Source organism: Populus nigra, chromosome 15, assembly GCF_951802175.1.
Source record: "Populus nigra chromosome 15, ddPopNigr1.1, whole genome shotgun sequence".
NCBI classification, from domain to species: Eukaryota; Viridiplantae; Streptophyta; class Magnoliopsida; order Malpighiales; family Salicaceae; genus Populus; species Populus nigra.
The window spans coordinates 558,682-575,683 of NC_084866.1; the positions used below are offsets into that span (position 1 = coordinate 558,682).

Below are 17,002 nucleotides of genomic sequence, written 5' to 3' on the forward strand. Positions count from 1 at the left end.
TCTTCCTCGTTCACTTTTCTAATCAAGTTTCAAGCCCAGCATGTCTGCTATCTGTTGCTGAATGTTTTCCTCTTTAACTGCCTGTGGCACTATAGCCATCACAACAGCATCAAAGAGCTTCTCTTCTTTATCCCTTCTCTCAATTTTACGAGTGCCATTATAGCCACTCTAGTGCTTTCAAAAATAACAATATCTTGAGACTTGGACACTGTCTCTAGGGGAGCTGCGGGCTTGGAAACATTATTGGGCTTGCCATCTTCTTTTAGCCTTGCAATTGCTGTTGTTTTCTTGCCTGATTCTCTGCTTAGCCGATAGCGTGAAGCCAAATCAAGAACTCGTTTCATTCATGCTAAACAAAATCATGCAAATTGATAAAAGGGAAAGCACTTTATTCTGCTTTTTGAGAGCTAAGATCTAAACTGTAAGAATTGAATACATAAGAAAGCTTGATTACTATAGCTAACAAAGTAAACCAAATAACATATTCTGATTCAAAAACGCACAGGGACATGATGTTCTTATCTAATCTTATGTGCACCAATCTATACAGTAGTATCTACCGAATTCCATTTTATCCAAAGGGTTCTGGTATCAAGTGTTGGCATATGGTTGTTGTCTCGAGATTAAAAGAGACGAAGATAATGAACATAGAAAGAACATGTCCCCTGTCTTTTCTTTTTTGAAAAGACAAATTCATTCTAAAAAAAACCTATGATCATTTACGGGACACTAACTAAATGAAAATAGTTTTGGATATTAATTTCCACAGCCTGACAATATGGAAAACAGTACGAGTAAAGCAGAATATTACATTGCTTTTGCAACACAAGAAGTTGATATATCACAGCTGACGGATCAGAATACTCACAGAACTAGTTGAGATTTTATTCTGCCAAAGCTTAAATGTTGATCACAGTGCTAACAATTCCGATTCCAGTGAAACTAGGAATTCAAAGATTCAATGAAATTGGCATGAAGATAAAGAAAACAACGACAAGTACGGTTTAGAGAACAAATGTAACAAATCAATCTGTTAGCATTAACCAAGCCAAGCCATGGAACATTTTCTCGATGCCTCGGAATATTTTCATACGCAAGCATGAAAAACAAATTGCTAAGACTAATCGCAAATCAAATCAAATAAAAAATAAAGAATGAAATAAGAAGAAAAAGAAATTGAGGGACCAAAACGTGAGAATTTTAGGGGAAAAAAACAAGAAAGAGAAATAAGGTTAGGAATCAAACCACCAACAAAAAAACTGTGAACATAAGAAGGTTGAGCAATAAGTGTCCGATAACCTATTTTTTAAGACAATAAATTAAGATATACTTAGTCTTAGTATTTAAGAACTAAATTAAAAATATCATTAGTCATGAAATCCAAAACAGAAGTAAACGAGGAGTGGTGTTTTTTTATTTAATGCATTTTAAGAACACAGCTCATTATTTCTTATAAGTTATAACTAATCCAAATATTATTGTTTTTAAAGCACAATTAATGCACTAATTAAACAAATGCTTAATGGGCACGACTCCTCTTCTTTAACATTATTATCCTTAATCTGAGAAGCATTATCCACACAACACGTGATCCATTGACAGATTCCACGAGGTCTTAAAAAAGAAAGAATCAGGTAGAAAAAACCTGCAAGATAAGCTTTGAAGTTGCAGTCTAGAGAGGGACATGCAGTCTTCTTTCTTTTTTTTATTATTATTATTAAAATGGGTGTTCGAGCCAGCTTGCATGCACCTCGATTAATCTCATGAGTCCTGAAATTAACGATTATATAAGTCTCTAGTGGCCCTGAGGTTTGTGAAACTAAAACTGGTGATCTCTAGGAAACAAACCAAGAATCTAACTAGTTGAACTGCACCATTTCGAGTTGAGGGACATACAATCTTAGATGCATTGTTGGTGGCATAAAACACTACATGATTGAAGGCACGGTCCTAAAATCCATCATATGGTTGATTTGATAAATTTATAAGTCAAATCTAATTCAAAACAGGTTTTAGGTGAAATTAAAAAAATTTCACTCCGTGAAATTTAATTATTGTGGTTATGTTTTTAATTATGTAGTTGACCCATCAAAACTCAATTCAAATCTAACCACATCAATATCAAGAAATTAAAAAAATAAAATAAAATAATATTGTTTTTAATGATATTTGTTCACATCCACATATAATGGGCTCTTTAAAAGATATTATCCTACCAGAATCACATGGTGAATTTTATTTTTTAAAAAGACATCTCTTAGGAAGAGAGGTGTATTTTAAACTTATAAGCATGCTCTCATTTCCTAATCAATATAAAATTGGTGCCATTATCATATAGCTTGGATAGTTGTCTATCAATGACATTCTTATAATCAGCGTCAATGATAATATATGTCTACACCCATGATGGAGCTTGGATAGCCGTCTATGGATGATCTTCTTATAATCAACGTCAATGATAATATATGTCTATATCCCTATATGGTAGGATTTTAAAAGGTATTATTTCACTTAAACTATATAGTAGGTTTTGTTTTCATAAAAGATTTTTTTTTATTCTTATAAGCAATTAAGATCTTCATCTCTTAAGAGATATGGGATTGGTGACATTTTAATAGAAATAATTGATTCAAGTTGACTCCATGATGACAATAAATAACCCTTGCTTTTTCTTTTTCTTTTTTTATCAAACCCTAAACTGGATTAAACATCTATGATTATGGGCTAATGGGTCTTGCTTATCTTAGGTGAAACGTCTATTTTTGGACCAGAAAAGAATATATGGAGTATGATTCGGGATAAGACTTGGGCATGTTGAATGATAAACACAGCGACACCAACCTGAATTTTTATCTTGACCATCATGCGATTCCAGTCTAGACCCACCACTCCTTGATAAGAACAGAGTTTTCTTTTTCAAAACCCATCCTCTCTTCTTCTTTTTTCTTCTTCTTCCCAGACAGGATAGGAGCTTTGATTCTGTAAAAGTGCTGTGCTGTGTGTTCTAAAAGGAGAGAGATAACAAGGAACAGAATATTAGAACAATTTGTCTGCCTCTGGTGCTCAATCATCATTTATATTTCCAGTACTTGCAAGCTTGTAATAGTTGAGATCAGAAGCTTTGTTTTTTGGAATTTTGTAGCTATCCTGCATGTTTTAAATATATTATTTATTTCCAAACTTTGCATTTACCAAAAACATAAAATTCTCAATGATTCTTCCGAAATGACTAGAAAAATAAGATAAATCCTTTTCTTTTTAATTTTTAAGTTCAAATTATGAACCCTGATTATAAAAATTTATTCTTTAAGTATATCAAAATATATTTTAAAATCACGGATAAAAAATTCATTTTTTAATTATTTATCCTACATGTTTTTAAGAAATAGCGCGTAAAAATTTACATCCTAGATAATCTTATAGTGTAGTCCATTTCACATTCACCAATAATACTGAGTATAAAAATAATTAAACTATAGAATAGTAATGATAATTTTTACTAATAACAACACTTAAATTACAATTTTGAAGGTAAATCAAGAAAAATGATAAAGATTTTAACCCATGACCTCCATTTGTGGACACTATTTTTTTTTTTTAGCAAAACCTCTTCATTTTGAATCATGAAATCCATTTGTGGACACATTTCAATTTAATTGACAATTTTTCTTGCTCCAACACTTAATTTCAATGGCAAACACATTTCAATGATCTGGCAAAGACATTTCCATGATGCTTTCCCACTAGAAGTTTCAACAAATCTAGGGCATCAATCAAGAACGACTATTCCAAATTGGCTTGCCAAAATCTCTAGCCCATGATAATTCATGGAACCTGTCAAAAACCTTATTTATCCACGTTTCTTTTATTACAAGAAGGTTCCAATTTTTGGTTAGGACAAAGACATATCAACGATGATATCTTATATTCAAAGAAATTAGCATCTAGTTTTTCATTCAACAAATAAAAACATTGAAATCCCGTTTAATAATTAAAAAAAATTAAAAAAAAAAAACAATTTGGTGGAGTGCCCTCCTCCCCTTCTCCATGTCCCATCGCCCCACCATACCTTGAAAGAGCTTTGAATAAAGAAAGAAGGGAGTTAAAGCTAGATGATGGATAAAGATAAAGATAGATTAGCTTCTAGGTCCAGCTCGTGCAATGACTAAAAAGTCACTGTTATCCTTAACTAAATAACTCCAGGACAGATCAGAACAAGGTTAGATTCGTCTTTAAAATTTGGAAGTCCCTACTTTTCTTCGAAGGAAAATCCATGGTGTCCATGGCAAACACATCCATCTTCTTGCATTATCTTCTCTTTCAAAAAAAAATAAAAAAATAATAATAATGGTGACAATAATAAGAAGAATTGCATTAAAGATAAAGTTTTTTTTTATTTAAAAACTTTGATAAAGTGGAGAACAAAAACAAAATGAAACCCTAAACTAAATTTAAGGTAAAAAAGTAATGATATTATTGATCATTTTCATCATCATTATCTTCTTCTTCTTGTAGATCTGAAAGAGCGAAGCAACTTTGAGACTTCAAACCAAACTTAGTAAGCCTCTTCTCTTGCAATTTTCTTGCTATGATGCCTTGCGTCAATGATGGGTTTTCTTCGCTATCTTCATCCTGTGCTCCTCCGAATCCCTTGTTATGATCATCATCATCTTCTTCTTCTTCTTCTTCATGCATAGTGAGGAGTGGCATGGATTTTGGATTTGACCAACTGTAAAAAGATCTCCTTGACCATTTATTTGCCATTAAAATCCTCCTCCTCTTGTTAAATGGATTCTCTGGCTTCTCCAATTCCTTCACTGTATTTACTGTATTCACTTCTGCTAAATTTGTAAATGACTTTGATTTCCCTGTAAAATGATTTGATAATCCCCTCCTAAACACAAACAAAACAAAGAAATAATCCCATATTAGGGGGAGAGAAAAATCAACTGAAAAAACAGAAATTAAAAGTCATAAATAAATCAAGTTTTCTTGAAAATAAATAAAAACGAAGAGTTATTAATTACTTAATGGGAAGAGCATCTTCCATAGAATTCAAGGAACCCAAAGCGTTATTCGACGAAACGACACCGTCTTCTTCATCTTCATCACTGTCATCAGGAGCTCCGATTGACGACGAACTATCAGATAAATCATCCGGGTGAGTACCGGAGTCTGCCAGGCTCGAGATCGGACTCTCATCACCGTCAACATCTTTCAAGAACAAGAACGGCGGCGCCACCCCCACCTGGTGCTTCTCTTGCGGCGGTGGAGCTACAACGTACGTCGACCCAGTTGAGGAAACGTCTCCGCCGATGCTAAAATTGGGTCCCACCAAAACCTCCATGATTTTGTGGTTACAGCAAATCACAGACTGCAAAGATCAATTGATGGTAAGACAAACGGGAAAACGATAAGGTTTTGACCGCTTTAGCCTTCACCTCTCCGTCGTCTTCGCCTTCTCTTCTTTGGTTTCCAGACGGGGCTTGTTGTCATGTAAGAATAGGTAAAGGTTTAAGGGGTAAGAACGGCGTGCAGGATAAGGCGGGGGAGGGTGAAGGTTAAGGAGAGAGAAAAGGAAGATCACAAATTTTATAAAAATCTAGACTTCTTTATGTTTTTTGGAGTATGGAGAGAGAGACAGAGAGGCGAGGGCGAGTGGATATATATGCACACAAGTGTCTTTAGATTTACGTATAAGTTTATTGTGGAGATTTACTTGGTCCCTCCCTCTTTGTTTTTTGTTCACTTTGATCCTAATACTCTTGTTTTTACGATTGTATTCTTATGTCAATTGTTGATAAATATAAACTCTTTCTAATTTTCACTTTAACTGCATCCTCAACTACTATTTCCCAAATATGTAGAATATTGTTGAATTGCAATTACCCTTAGGTAATCTAAACACTTTATTGTTGTAAAATTCTTAATTTGTATTCACATATTTATTTATTTTATATCCGTATCATATTTGTTATTTATCAGGTAAAATAATTAATATATTTATTTTTTCAATTTCAATTTTTTTTTATTTTCTTACCTTTCAGATTTGATCTTTATTTTTTTTATTGAGATTTTTTGTTTTTAATCATTCTCTTAATTGAATTATCTTTTCAATTGTACCCCTCGATATTTTATTTCATTTTTATTTTCTTACCTTTCAGATTTGATCATTATTTTTTTAATTGCTAATTGTTTTGTTTTTAATCCTTTTTTATTTGAATTTTTTTTAAGTTCATCCCTTAGCATTTTATTGATCAAGATTTAATTAATCTAGAATTTGACTTCGTGATTTTTTCGAGCTTGTCTTCTATCCGACCTCAAAACTCAAGTTATAGGTTTAAAAGATTGGTATAGGTTGATTTAAGTATTTTTTTTCTAGTTTTTTTTTTACAATTGATTTTTTATGATCTTATCCTTCTATGGAGTTATTACAATCTCACATAACATGTCATGAGTTTCGTAAGCTAACCCAAGTTGACTAAGATCAAATTGTTTTTCAATTTATTCGTTATTAACATCTTTTTATAATTATATTATTAAATTTATCAAGATAATTTAATCCACTAAAGTCAATAACATGAATCTTGAATTTCCCTTACTTCTTTAGAATATTGTTGAATTGCAATTACCGTTAGGTAATCTAAACACTTTATTGTTGTAAAATTCTTAATTTGTATTCACATATTTATTTATTTTATATCCGTATCATATTTGTTATTTATCAGGTAAAATAATTAATACATATTTTTCTTTTAATTTTAATTATTTTTTTATTTTCTTACTTTTCAGATTTGATCTTCATTTTTTTATTGAAATTTTTTGTTTTTAATCATTCTCTTAATTGAATTATCTATTCAATTGTACCTATCGATATTTTATTTTATTTTATTTTATTTTATTTTATGCCACATTTAATCATTATTCTTTTAATTGCTAATTATTTTGTTTTAAATCCTTTTTTATTGAAATTTTCTTTTCAAGTTCATCCCTTAACATTTTATTAATCAAGATTCTGTTAATCTAAAACTTGACTTCGTGATTTTTTCGAGCTTGTCTTCTATCCGACCTCAAAACTCAAGTCATAGGTTTAAAAGATTGGTCTGGGTTGGTTAAAGTATTTTTTTTTCAGGGTTTTTTTATAGTTGATTTTTTATGATTTCATTTTTCTATTGAGTTATTTCAATCTCACATAACAGGTCATGAGTTTCACGAGTTAACCCAAGTTGACTGAGGTCAAATTTTTTTTCAATTTATTTGTTATTGACATTTTTTTATTAAATTTATCGAGATAATTTAATCCAATAAAATCAATAGCATGAATCTTGAATTTCCCTTACTTCTTTAAAAACACTATCATCACCTAAATATTTTTTTTCACATTAAAAAATTATCTGGTCCGGCCCGTGACATAGCACGAGCTATCTAACAAGAAATTAATGATGGTTATAAGATAAAATAATGATGATTTTTTACAGCAATTAATAGAATAATCACATAAGAATTGTGCTTAGAATCTTAAAAGGATGGTATTAAAATCAAAATAAGAAGAAGAATAGGACCAAAGTGAGACAAAATGAAGAATAGATGGGCCAAACGGGACTGCTAGTTTGGATAATTATATGTACGTACATGGGATAAGTAATAGTATATGCTAAGAGAGAGAGATGCTAATGTCTGCCGGCAAAGGCGAAGGTTTGACACGTACTTGATGACGTGGCACAGACACTGACGAGAGCCCATACATCCTCTCTCTCCGATTTTATTCTTTTTGTATTTTAAAAACATTTAAGAAAAAAATTAAAAGCTTTCTTATTTTTTCTAATTAATTTTTGATATTTTCACATGTTAAAAATAAATTTTAAAAAATACAAAAAATATTTTTTTAATATTTTTTTTTAAAATAATCACTATTATATTAGCAATTAAACAATCATAAATTAAATTTTATTGAGAAATGTTTTAAAATAATATATATATTTTAAAAAAGATTCCTGTAGCTTAGTTGACAATTAAAGCATTTTGATATGAGCAACGGTTTCTTTCTTCTTCTTTTAGAATGAACAAACAGCGAAAGGAGTTGGGGAAGTTTCAGCGAAGAATCATGCTGCTGATATAGAATTAATTATAGGACTCTCTCATCAATTAGAAAGTTGAAAATATAAGGAAATTTCAAACATTTTCCATCTAGGGTTAGCTGGCAGTTCCAAATACTCATCAGCTTGACAATTTCCAGAGAGAGAAAAAAATCAATATTAGTAGATGGTTGGAATTTTTATGTAATTTGATGATAAGTCTAGTGAATTCCTTTTATCGAGATAAATCTGGAAAAAATGATTCGAGTATCTTTTATATATATATATATATATATATATATATATATATATAAAAGTGTAGTTGCGATTGTTTTTTAAAATATTTTTTATTTTAAAATATATTAAAATGATATTTTTTTATTTTTTAAAAAAATTATTTGAGATCAACGCATCAAAACAATCCAAAACACATAAAAAATTTTATTTTTAGCAAAAACATTTTAAAATTTTTAAAGAGCATAGTTTGCACCACGTTCCCAAACAGAATTATGTTCAGAATATCTCTTTTAAATTAGCAGTTAAATATTATACTGATTACCACATAAATAAATGATCATAATATTTATTTGTAATCTTAATCAACTCGAAGATATTTTTTATTAAAAAAAATTATATATGTCTGTTTGAGAGTGTGGTTGTAATTGTTTTTCAAAATATTTTTTATGTTAAAATGCATCAAAATAATATTTTTTTATTTTTATTAAATCATTTGAGATCAATATATTAAAACGATCCAAAACATATAAAAAAGTTTAAAATTTTTGAAAAACACGTTTGCACCGCGTTCCCAATCTAAGTTATGTTAAGAATAATTCTTTTAAATTAGCAGTCAAATACTATACTGATTACCCACATAAATAAATGTTTATAATATTTATTTGTAGTCTTAATAGACTCGAAGATAACTTTTATTATAAGAATTAATTAAATTATAATAATCAAATTGGCTGATATATATATATATATATATATATATATATATATATATATATATATATATATATATATATATATATATATATTTTAAACTCCCAAGAACATCAAACCAAAAGAAATCTAATTAAACCACTGTTAAAAGAATAAAGCCAAAATAATAGAAATATTAAACAATGGATTAGCCAGCTAACAAATTGACTAATCCCCCTTGAATGGAATCATTGATGCGTGGGTTGCACCCATAATATGTACTGGTCGAATATTCTTAATGGATAATCCAGTTGTTGATGCAAATTAATCATGTTGGTTGCCTCTCTATATATTTTATGATAAGAAAAATGCCAATTTGCATGCTAAGAGAGCTTAAAGGCATTTTAATTATTAGATTGCTGTATTTGTTTAAGCTTTAGTAGGATCCACACATGCCAATGAGATTTTTGCTTCTTGGTCGCCTTTTCTTCATTGGCCGACAAATATTCTAATATCTTTTATTCATAAATAAATAAATAGTGTACATTTTCTATGCTTTTGATGTATTGGCTCAAGCAGTAAGGGGGTTTGTTTCAAAGTTTTTAAAGATTTGAAAAGAGGTTTAAAATTACTTTGTTTTTTATTAAAAAAGAGTCAAATTCAGATTTTGATTATTTCACGAGTTAATTCAGATCAATTCAAAATAATATCTTTTTAAGATTTTTTTTAAAATTAAAACATATTATTTTAACCTGATAAATTAATTGTGTCAAATTAGTCGATTCTTATCTAATTTAACTTGAAACTTAACTTAAACTAGGGGTTAAACCTGAATTAATATAAAACATAATCATTTTAAGATTTGAAAAAGAGTTTAAAATGAGTTTGTTTTTTCTTTACAAAAATCAAATTTAGATTTCGACTATGTTGATTATTTCACGGGTTAATCCGATCAATTCAAAATGTTTTTTTTTCAAGAATTTTTTTAAAAAATTAAAATATATTATTTTAATCTGAAGATTAATCTTGTCAAGCTAGTCAATTCTTTTCTCATTTAATTGGTAACTTAGCTCAAATTAGGGGTTAAGCCAGGTGGGGTTTAGTAAAGAAAGAAGGGATTCAAGTTTTAAAAAGAGATGGTGGAAACAAGCTCTTATGATCAATATATAATTAAGGCTCGAAGAATCTGCATGAAACTCAGTGAAAATAAATTTGAATTATATAATGATCGTAAAAGGTATTGAAAGGAGGAGGATGAATAATTTAATGAACTCTTATGGGAGGGAACGAGGTCAATGCCAGGAATGACCAATGGTGGCTCTATCTAGTCTTACTCCTAGCCCATTTGCAGACTTGCCTTATCTCTTTAGATAATCTAATTAACTAATCAATGAAAACCAGGCTTTTATCTTGGGTGCTCGAGAACGAAGAGGGATCATTTGCTTAAAAGAACAATAATCCAAGGTGGGACCGGACAACTAGACCACTAATCCATGTCCCTTGTTTTATATATTATGAGCAGATTTTCTGATTCCTTTTGTTGTAATAACTTTGAGTTTGATTACGTCCAATGATTCTTTGTTTCCTCTTTTTTTTGAAAAAAAAAGGAAAAAAAGTGGATATATAGTGATGATTCAAAGTGCGAAGAAAAATGAATCGGTGTCCATTTGAGTGTTCATGGCTATCTCCAATTTGAAATCAATTCATCAAGTTGCGTGAAGATTTCTGTCCACATGCATTAACTAACGTTATAAGTCAATTAAGCCACTCATCGATTTATAGCACGATTCATGGTGGTGGTTCTTATATCAAACGATTGATATCTTTTTTACAAAAATAAAATAAAATGTGGTTTTTGTAAATTATTATTTAACTTCTATTTATATTCTTATGGATCCTTAATTCAAGTAATCAGCTCATGAAAACATAATATATAATGCAGATACTTGAGTGAAGTGAGAAGATGGGGTTGATTACTTTCTGTTTTGTTGCTGTGGTACGAGAAAGAGGTGTTAAGAAAAATTATTAATATTTCTTGAATAATTAGGTTTTCTTAGACGTTTAGGGTATACTATAAATAAACACTATATAACTCTATTTTGATATGGTAAAAAATAAAAGCTTTTTGTTCATGTGAACATAGGTATATTACTGAATAATGTTAAATCTTATATTTTTTCTAATTTCTCTTTTATTATAATATTTATTAATAATTGCTGCTGGTTTTTCATAACAGGTATATTGAACCTTGTAATTCATAATTAAACAAGGAACGAGTTAGTATATCACAACAGAGATTAAATTAATTGCTATTATAAAGTCAAGGGATTATATATCCTAATATTTTAATGTGATGATTTTTTTTAAAATTGTTTTTAACTAAATTGAGTTCACTATCACTAGATCTATTGACAATCAAATTTATAATTAAAAACATTAATTAAACATGATGTGATTGGAAGAGAGTTTAGTCTTCATAGCATATATATTTTTGCTTTTTACACATAAAATGTGTGCTAGATGTGAGAAAAATTATCCAAATTTTCTATTCTCGCACTCTATTTAGATTTGAGGGCATTCACACATTGCTACAATTGCTTTTATTATACTTATTTAATGGTATTTATTTAACTTCTTTTTGAAAAAAAAAATATCAGTTTTATTAATAAATCATGAAAGAATTAATTAGATCTAAAAACATCAACATCAGAGACAAATATATTTATATCTAATATTGGTAAGGATATACTAAAATCATAAAATGTCATTATAATTATATGTATTAAATAGCATTTATTTCAATAAGCTTTTTAGACAAATGCCATAAAAAGCTAATTTTGTTGTGTCGAAACTAGCTCCAACGATAAGTTTTGGATCTTTTCTAAGTTTCTCGTGATTTATGCCACAGTTCTTGAAAAACAATGTCCATCCCTAAATTCTGGTCAGCAATTACAATCAATCTATTGTAAGATTTGGGGTGGACTAATGTCAAAGGTTATGATTGCAAATCTAACGCCATCCCCATTTTTCCCTTGACAAAAACCAAAACGCAGCCATGTCTGCTCACGGCAAAGCAGGCGACACGTTCCATTACCGTTGACATTATCGTGATGATCATCATTGTTCTTCACACAAATCTCAACCTTTCAAGAAACAATAAAGAGACAAAATTGGGAGCTCAAAATTGTCGTGGTTTTGACATTTTAAGGTGCATGCTTGACTTTTGGGAAAAAAACTTGTAAACAGCTAGGAGCACAGGTTTTTCTGCGCCGAGGAAGTGCAGCACTTTCTACAAGAAAAACACCATCCAAATGCTAAGTGATAGTATGAACTTGACGAGAATTGATTTGTTTTAGTTGATAGGAAGTCCAAATTGGCTTCTCTATTGACTTTTGATTAGTGTGGAAACCCAACACCCACACAAGTCAACCTCTGTGCCTCTCTCTGTTTATGAAAATACTTGTTGATGTCACAGCAATTTGTAATCCAACTACGAACAGAAGCAATTTCCTACAACGAGCCAAAGATTCTCGCACACCAAATCTAGATCCCTTTTCGATGAGATCTTAGATTTGTCATCTTCGCATCAATCTGCGTGTTTATAAAAGAAAGGAGAAAGTGTTTAAATCTTTTGATGATAGTGTAGAAAGTGAAGCCATACACGGAGAAAAGCTGGAAGGTTGAATCAAGACTCCCATGGCTACCGGATCGATTTGTTGTTTCAATTCAATAGATGGAGGTTCGACGAGCACAAGGAAACTGTATACTTGGCATGGGCCTCGATCAAGGGCAGAGCAGAAGCTGAATGATGGAGTGTGATTTGGGCTTCTGCTTACTTCTTTTGGATTTGTGACAAGAATGAAGGTGGCCGACTCGTCCGATTCACAATCCAAGTTACGAACAAGTGATGTAAAGTTAAGTATACAGTCTTTTTTTTTTTTTGAAGTAATTGATATTCATTTTCTTTTCCATATTATTATTTTCATCTTTATTAAGTAATATTACATTCCTTAAAGAAATTTTAGAGATAACAATGAGTATGCATCAGTTATTAGAATAATATAAAATTATATATAGAATTTCATCTGAGAAGTTAGGTAATTGGATTGAATAAGTTTTTTTGATATAGTATGAGAATATTATTGATTAAATAGTTATGTTTTCAAATTTCATTAATCTTATTTTAATTAATAAAAATTAAATATAAAATAGTATGAATTTATGCATATTTCAATTAGATTTCATTAAATTCATATCTTATTTATTACTTTATGGTAAAAAAAAATTAGATATTCATGACAGTTTATCACTAATTTTTTGGTTGGTTTTTTAATATAGATGAAACCACTTAGCTTTGGCAATGATTAGCTTATTTGGTAGTGTGGTTGCGGTTACTTTTCAAAGTAATTTTAACTTAAAAATGCATCAAAATAACGGTTACTTTTCAAAGTGATTTTCACTTGAAAATACATCAAAATAATTTTTTTTATTTTTTTAAAATTATTTTTGATATCAGCACATCAAAATAATTGAAAAAAATTAAAAAAATATTAATTTTTTTAAAATAAAAATAATTAAATTTTAAAAAAAATATTTCTCAAATACAAAAATAAATAAAAAACAGATGAACTTGAAAGTTTGTTCTTTCAGATATCATATTCCGATTAGGCTGCAAGTATTAGCAAGGCCTTATTTTTGGATTATTTGACGATGGGATTTATTCTACTATGGATATATAAAAAAAATAAACGCATGATCCTGGTTTGCGAGGCCCGTGCGTGCCTGGCTTTTTTTCTTAAATATCACTTTAATTTATTTTTTTAACAAAAAACATCCTTTAAAACTAATTTATTAAAATAATACTTAATTGATTATTCTATTATATTACTGTTTTAAAGAAGAATATGGCTTTTTGTGATGATATTAGCGATTACATGTTAGTCTAATATGCAAAATTAAAAAAGAATGTTTATTGTTATTGAATGAAAATAAAAATATCTTTTTTTATTTTTTCTTTTCATTGTTATTTTTTTTGTATAACTTTTTTTTAATTTATTGTTAGCCTAATAAAAATGATTGGTTTATTATTTTTAAAATTTTTTAATTAAAATCATAATAAAATTTTACTTAAAAAACATGTTTTTTCCAAAATAAAAAAGAAATATGTAAATATTAAATTCAGATCTTTTTTATTAAATATATATATATATATATATATATATATATATATATAGACACACACTTTGCGATATATGTATATATTTAAATATGTAAATAAAATATATTTGTAAATATTACATCAAAGAGTATTAATCTCATTCCCATTTGCTCCTAACTTGATGAGTGTGCTTGAAGTCATAAGTTAGCACCAAGCTTCCATCCATTCTCCTCAACACAAACCTCTCAACCAACACATAACATCCAAATTTCTTCCAGCCACCAACCCCTCCGAACTCCTCCACTCTCTTCACCGTAACATCACTCCCGCCGCCACCATGCCATCCAGCTCTTTCTTGCTCCCACTTAATCCCCCCCACAATTTCTAAACTCAACCCCACACTTGCTTCTCCTCCAACATCGCCGGAGCTCCTAAACCACATCACCCCATCAACTGCATTCCTTTTGTCAGGTGCAGCTTCTCTACCTGCAACAGCAACCGTTTCTCTTTGAACAACAGCATCCACAACGACAGAGTTGCCTTCACTAGAATTATATTCACTTGCGAAAATTTGTTCCCATCTTTGTTCCAGTGTCATTTCATAGTACCTTGAAATACTCATCTGGTCCTTCAGTTTTCCTTCTTTGATAAACATGAAAGGACAATACCAGTTTCCTACAACAACAGGTGCAGAAATTCTTTGTGATAATGGCAGGTGGAAATCTGGAAGGCGGGCTCGGAGATTTCTGTCAAGGCCTGCTGCTTCCTTCAATTCAAAATCACGTGCAGTTGAGGTTGACACTGTCCAGCCTTTTCTCCTTAAGAAATATGGAGGGATGCCATCTGGAGCCACCGATTATGAAACGTAACCAAACCTGTTACTCTTGCTAATCTCAAATTGCTCGTACACGTCCTTGGGGTCGAAAGACTGCGGTTCCTTATCCGGATTATGTCTACAGAAGCCAAAACAGCACGTTGTTTCGTCTTCCTCTTTAGCATTTGTGTGTGCTTCCCTGAATTAAGGCCAAGTTTAATGCACAGATGCAGTTAGAAAAATCATGTCCATTATGTAAAGAAGCCGAACATAAAGGATTTTGATTTTCTAAAGCTTCACGATCACATAATATGAAAAACAAATAAATGGAAACTGCGACTTGTGATTATTAAACATACCCTTTATGCTTCCCTTGACGCTCGATCACGTAGTATCGGTTGGAAGACAGTGGCTGATTAAGCACAGGGATGAAGATAGCTTGGTTACTACTGTTAATAGTCGTCTGTCCATTATTACTCTGTCCATTACTACCTGTGGTTGTGGTGTAGCTAACTGTTAGATTCTTGTTCTGCGGGAAAGGCAGGTCTTTGACAAAATCGATCTTGGAGCAGCAAAAACAACAAGTAAGATCAACTTCGTCATCTTGTAGTATCAAAATACCAGAATTTGAAGCTTCAGGAGGAGCTGACGAAAGAGCTGAGGGATTTCTTTTGTACATCGAAAGAGGCCTAGTCACATACATTTTTGTTCGAAAACTTTCTTATAATTGGTAATACGAGGTACCTTATCACCTCAATAATCTCCCATATAACGAGAGAGAAGAAATCCTAAAATTATAGAGAGAATTATGGTTTAATAAACTCTAAAAGTAAATAATTGAATATTAGATGTGTATATGGCATTCACTATTGAGAAATTTGAAGCCAGATGACAAAAAGAAAAGAGTTTCCTTTATGAGTGTTTTTATTTTTCTTCCCACAAAACCAACCTGAAGGGACTCTCCCCTCAGACTTGGTCAAGACATCTCCTTACCTTGTCTAGCTTATTGTTGTTGACAAACAATTTACTAGATATTTTTATATTTTTTTTATTATTTTGATATATTAATATTAAAAAAAATATTTGTGATATATTTTTGAATGAAAAGTAATAGATAGATAAAAAAAATATAAATAAATAAAAGTAAAAAACGATTTTGACAGGCAAAGTTCCCGGGGGGGGGACAGGATGAGCAGCACCCAACCAATACATGGAAAACGAATTGCAAAAAAGAAGGGGAATCAACGCGCTTTTTGAGAATCATCCTTGGCGATGTACTGATGTAGGTACAGTCCAAAATGCAAGTTACAGATCTTATTCTCTCATTATTTTCAAATGGAATCCATGAACTTGGATTTATTTGTACTTTTTGAAAAAGTAATAGAAAAGAAAATCAGCATGATGCATCATTCATGGACTACTGTTAAATTCCGTCTTCTGGCCGCCGTAACTTGGCTTTCATTCTTTCCCTGATTTAGGAAGCTTCTGTTTTCATTGCACAGTCGTGGCTTCAGGTCCATCATTCAAGACATTTTAATGAGATTTTTTATTCAGGAAGGTAACTGGTTCTGCCATGAGGATGAGAAGAGATGGAAACATGACTTCGTAGAAAATCTAGAAGAGCATGGCCAGTGAGGAGACAGAATCTGCAGGGATCTGTGGACAAGCAGCTAGCTTTGTAGGAGCAACTTGATAGGAGGATCATAAGGTCACGAATCAGGAATATCTAAGAAGAAAGAAAGAGTACTAGAAGTACTATAATATGAAAGCTTTCAGAGAGACATTCATGAAAATTCACACATCAGCCTAAAAGGCATGCCCTCTCAACCAGTGCACATCCAAGTCAACCAAATTGAGATGGAAAACAAAATATAAAGTAATAGAACCCAAAGCTAAAGCATCTTCTCCAATTTAATAGAGTAATTGATCGATGAAAGCGTGAATCGTTTACTAATAAGGCTTTAAACAATGAAGAATTCTCTTACAATTCAAAATAGGACAAGCTAAATGAGCCAACATCTTATTGCT

The 17,002-nt window shown here is 30.6% G+C and overlaps 2 protein-coding genes across 2 annotated transcripts; both read right to left on the minus strand.

The window, feature by feature from the left end:
- Positions 1-4,374: 4,374 nt before the first annotated feature.
- Positions 4,375-5,650, minus strand: LOC133674847 (protein OXIDATIVE STRESS 3 LIKE 4-like). Its single transcript, XM_062096123.1, has 2 exons — positions 5,028-5,650; positions 4,375-4,894 (listed from the first exon to the last, which is right to left on the minus strand). The coding sequence occupies exons 1-2, from the start codon at positions 5,345-5,347 to the stop codon at positions 4,474-4,476; spliced, it is 741 nt and encodes a 246-aa protein (XP_061952107.1). The 5' UTR covers positions 5,348-5,650; the 3' UTR covers positions 4,375-4,473.
- Positions 5,651-14,317: 8,667 nt separating this feature from the next.
- Positions 14,318-15,677, minus strand: LOC133674634 (uncharacterized). Its single transcript, XM_062095850.1, has 3 exons — positions 15,334-15,677; positions 15,043-15,113; positions 14,318-15,012 (listed from the first exon to the last, which is right to left on the minus strand). The coding sequence occupies exons 1-3, from the start codon at positions 15,675-15,677 to the stop codon at positions 14,318-14,320; spliced, it is 1,110 nt and encodes a 369-aa protein (XP_061951834.1).
- Positions 15,678-17,002: the final 1,325 nt, after the last annotated feature.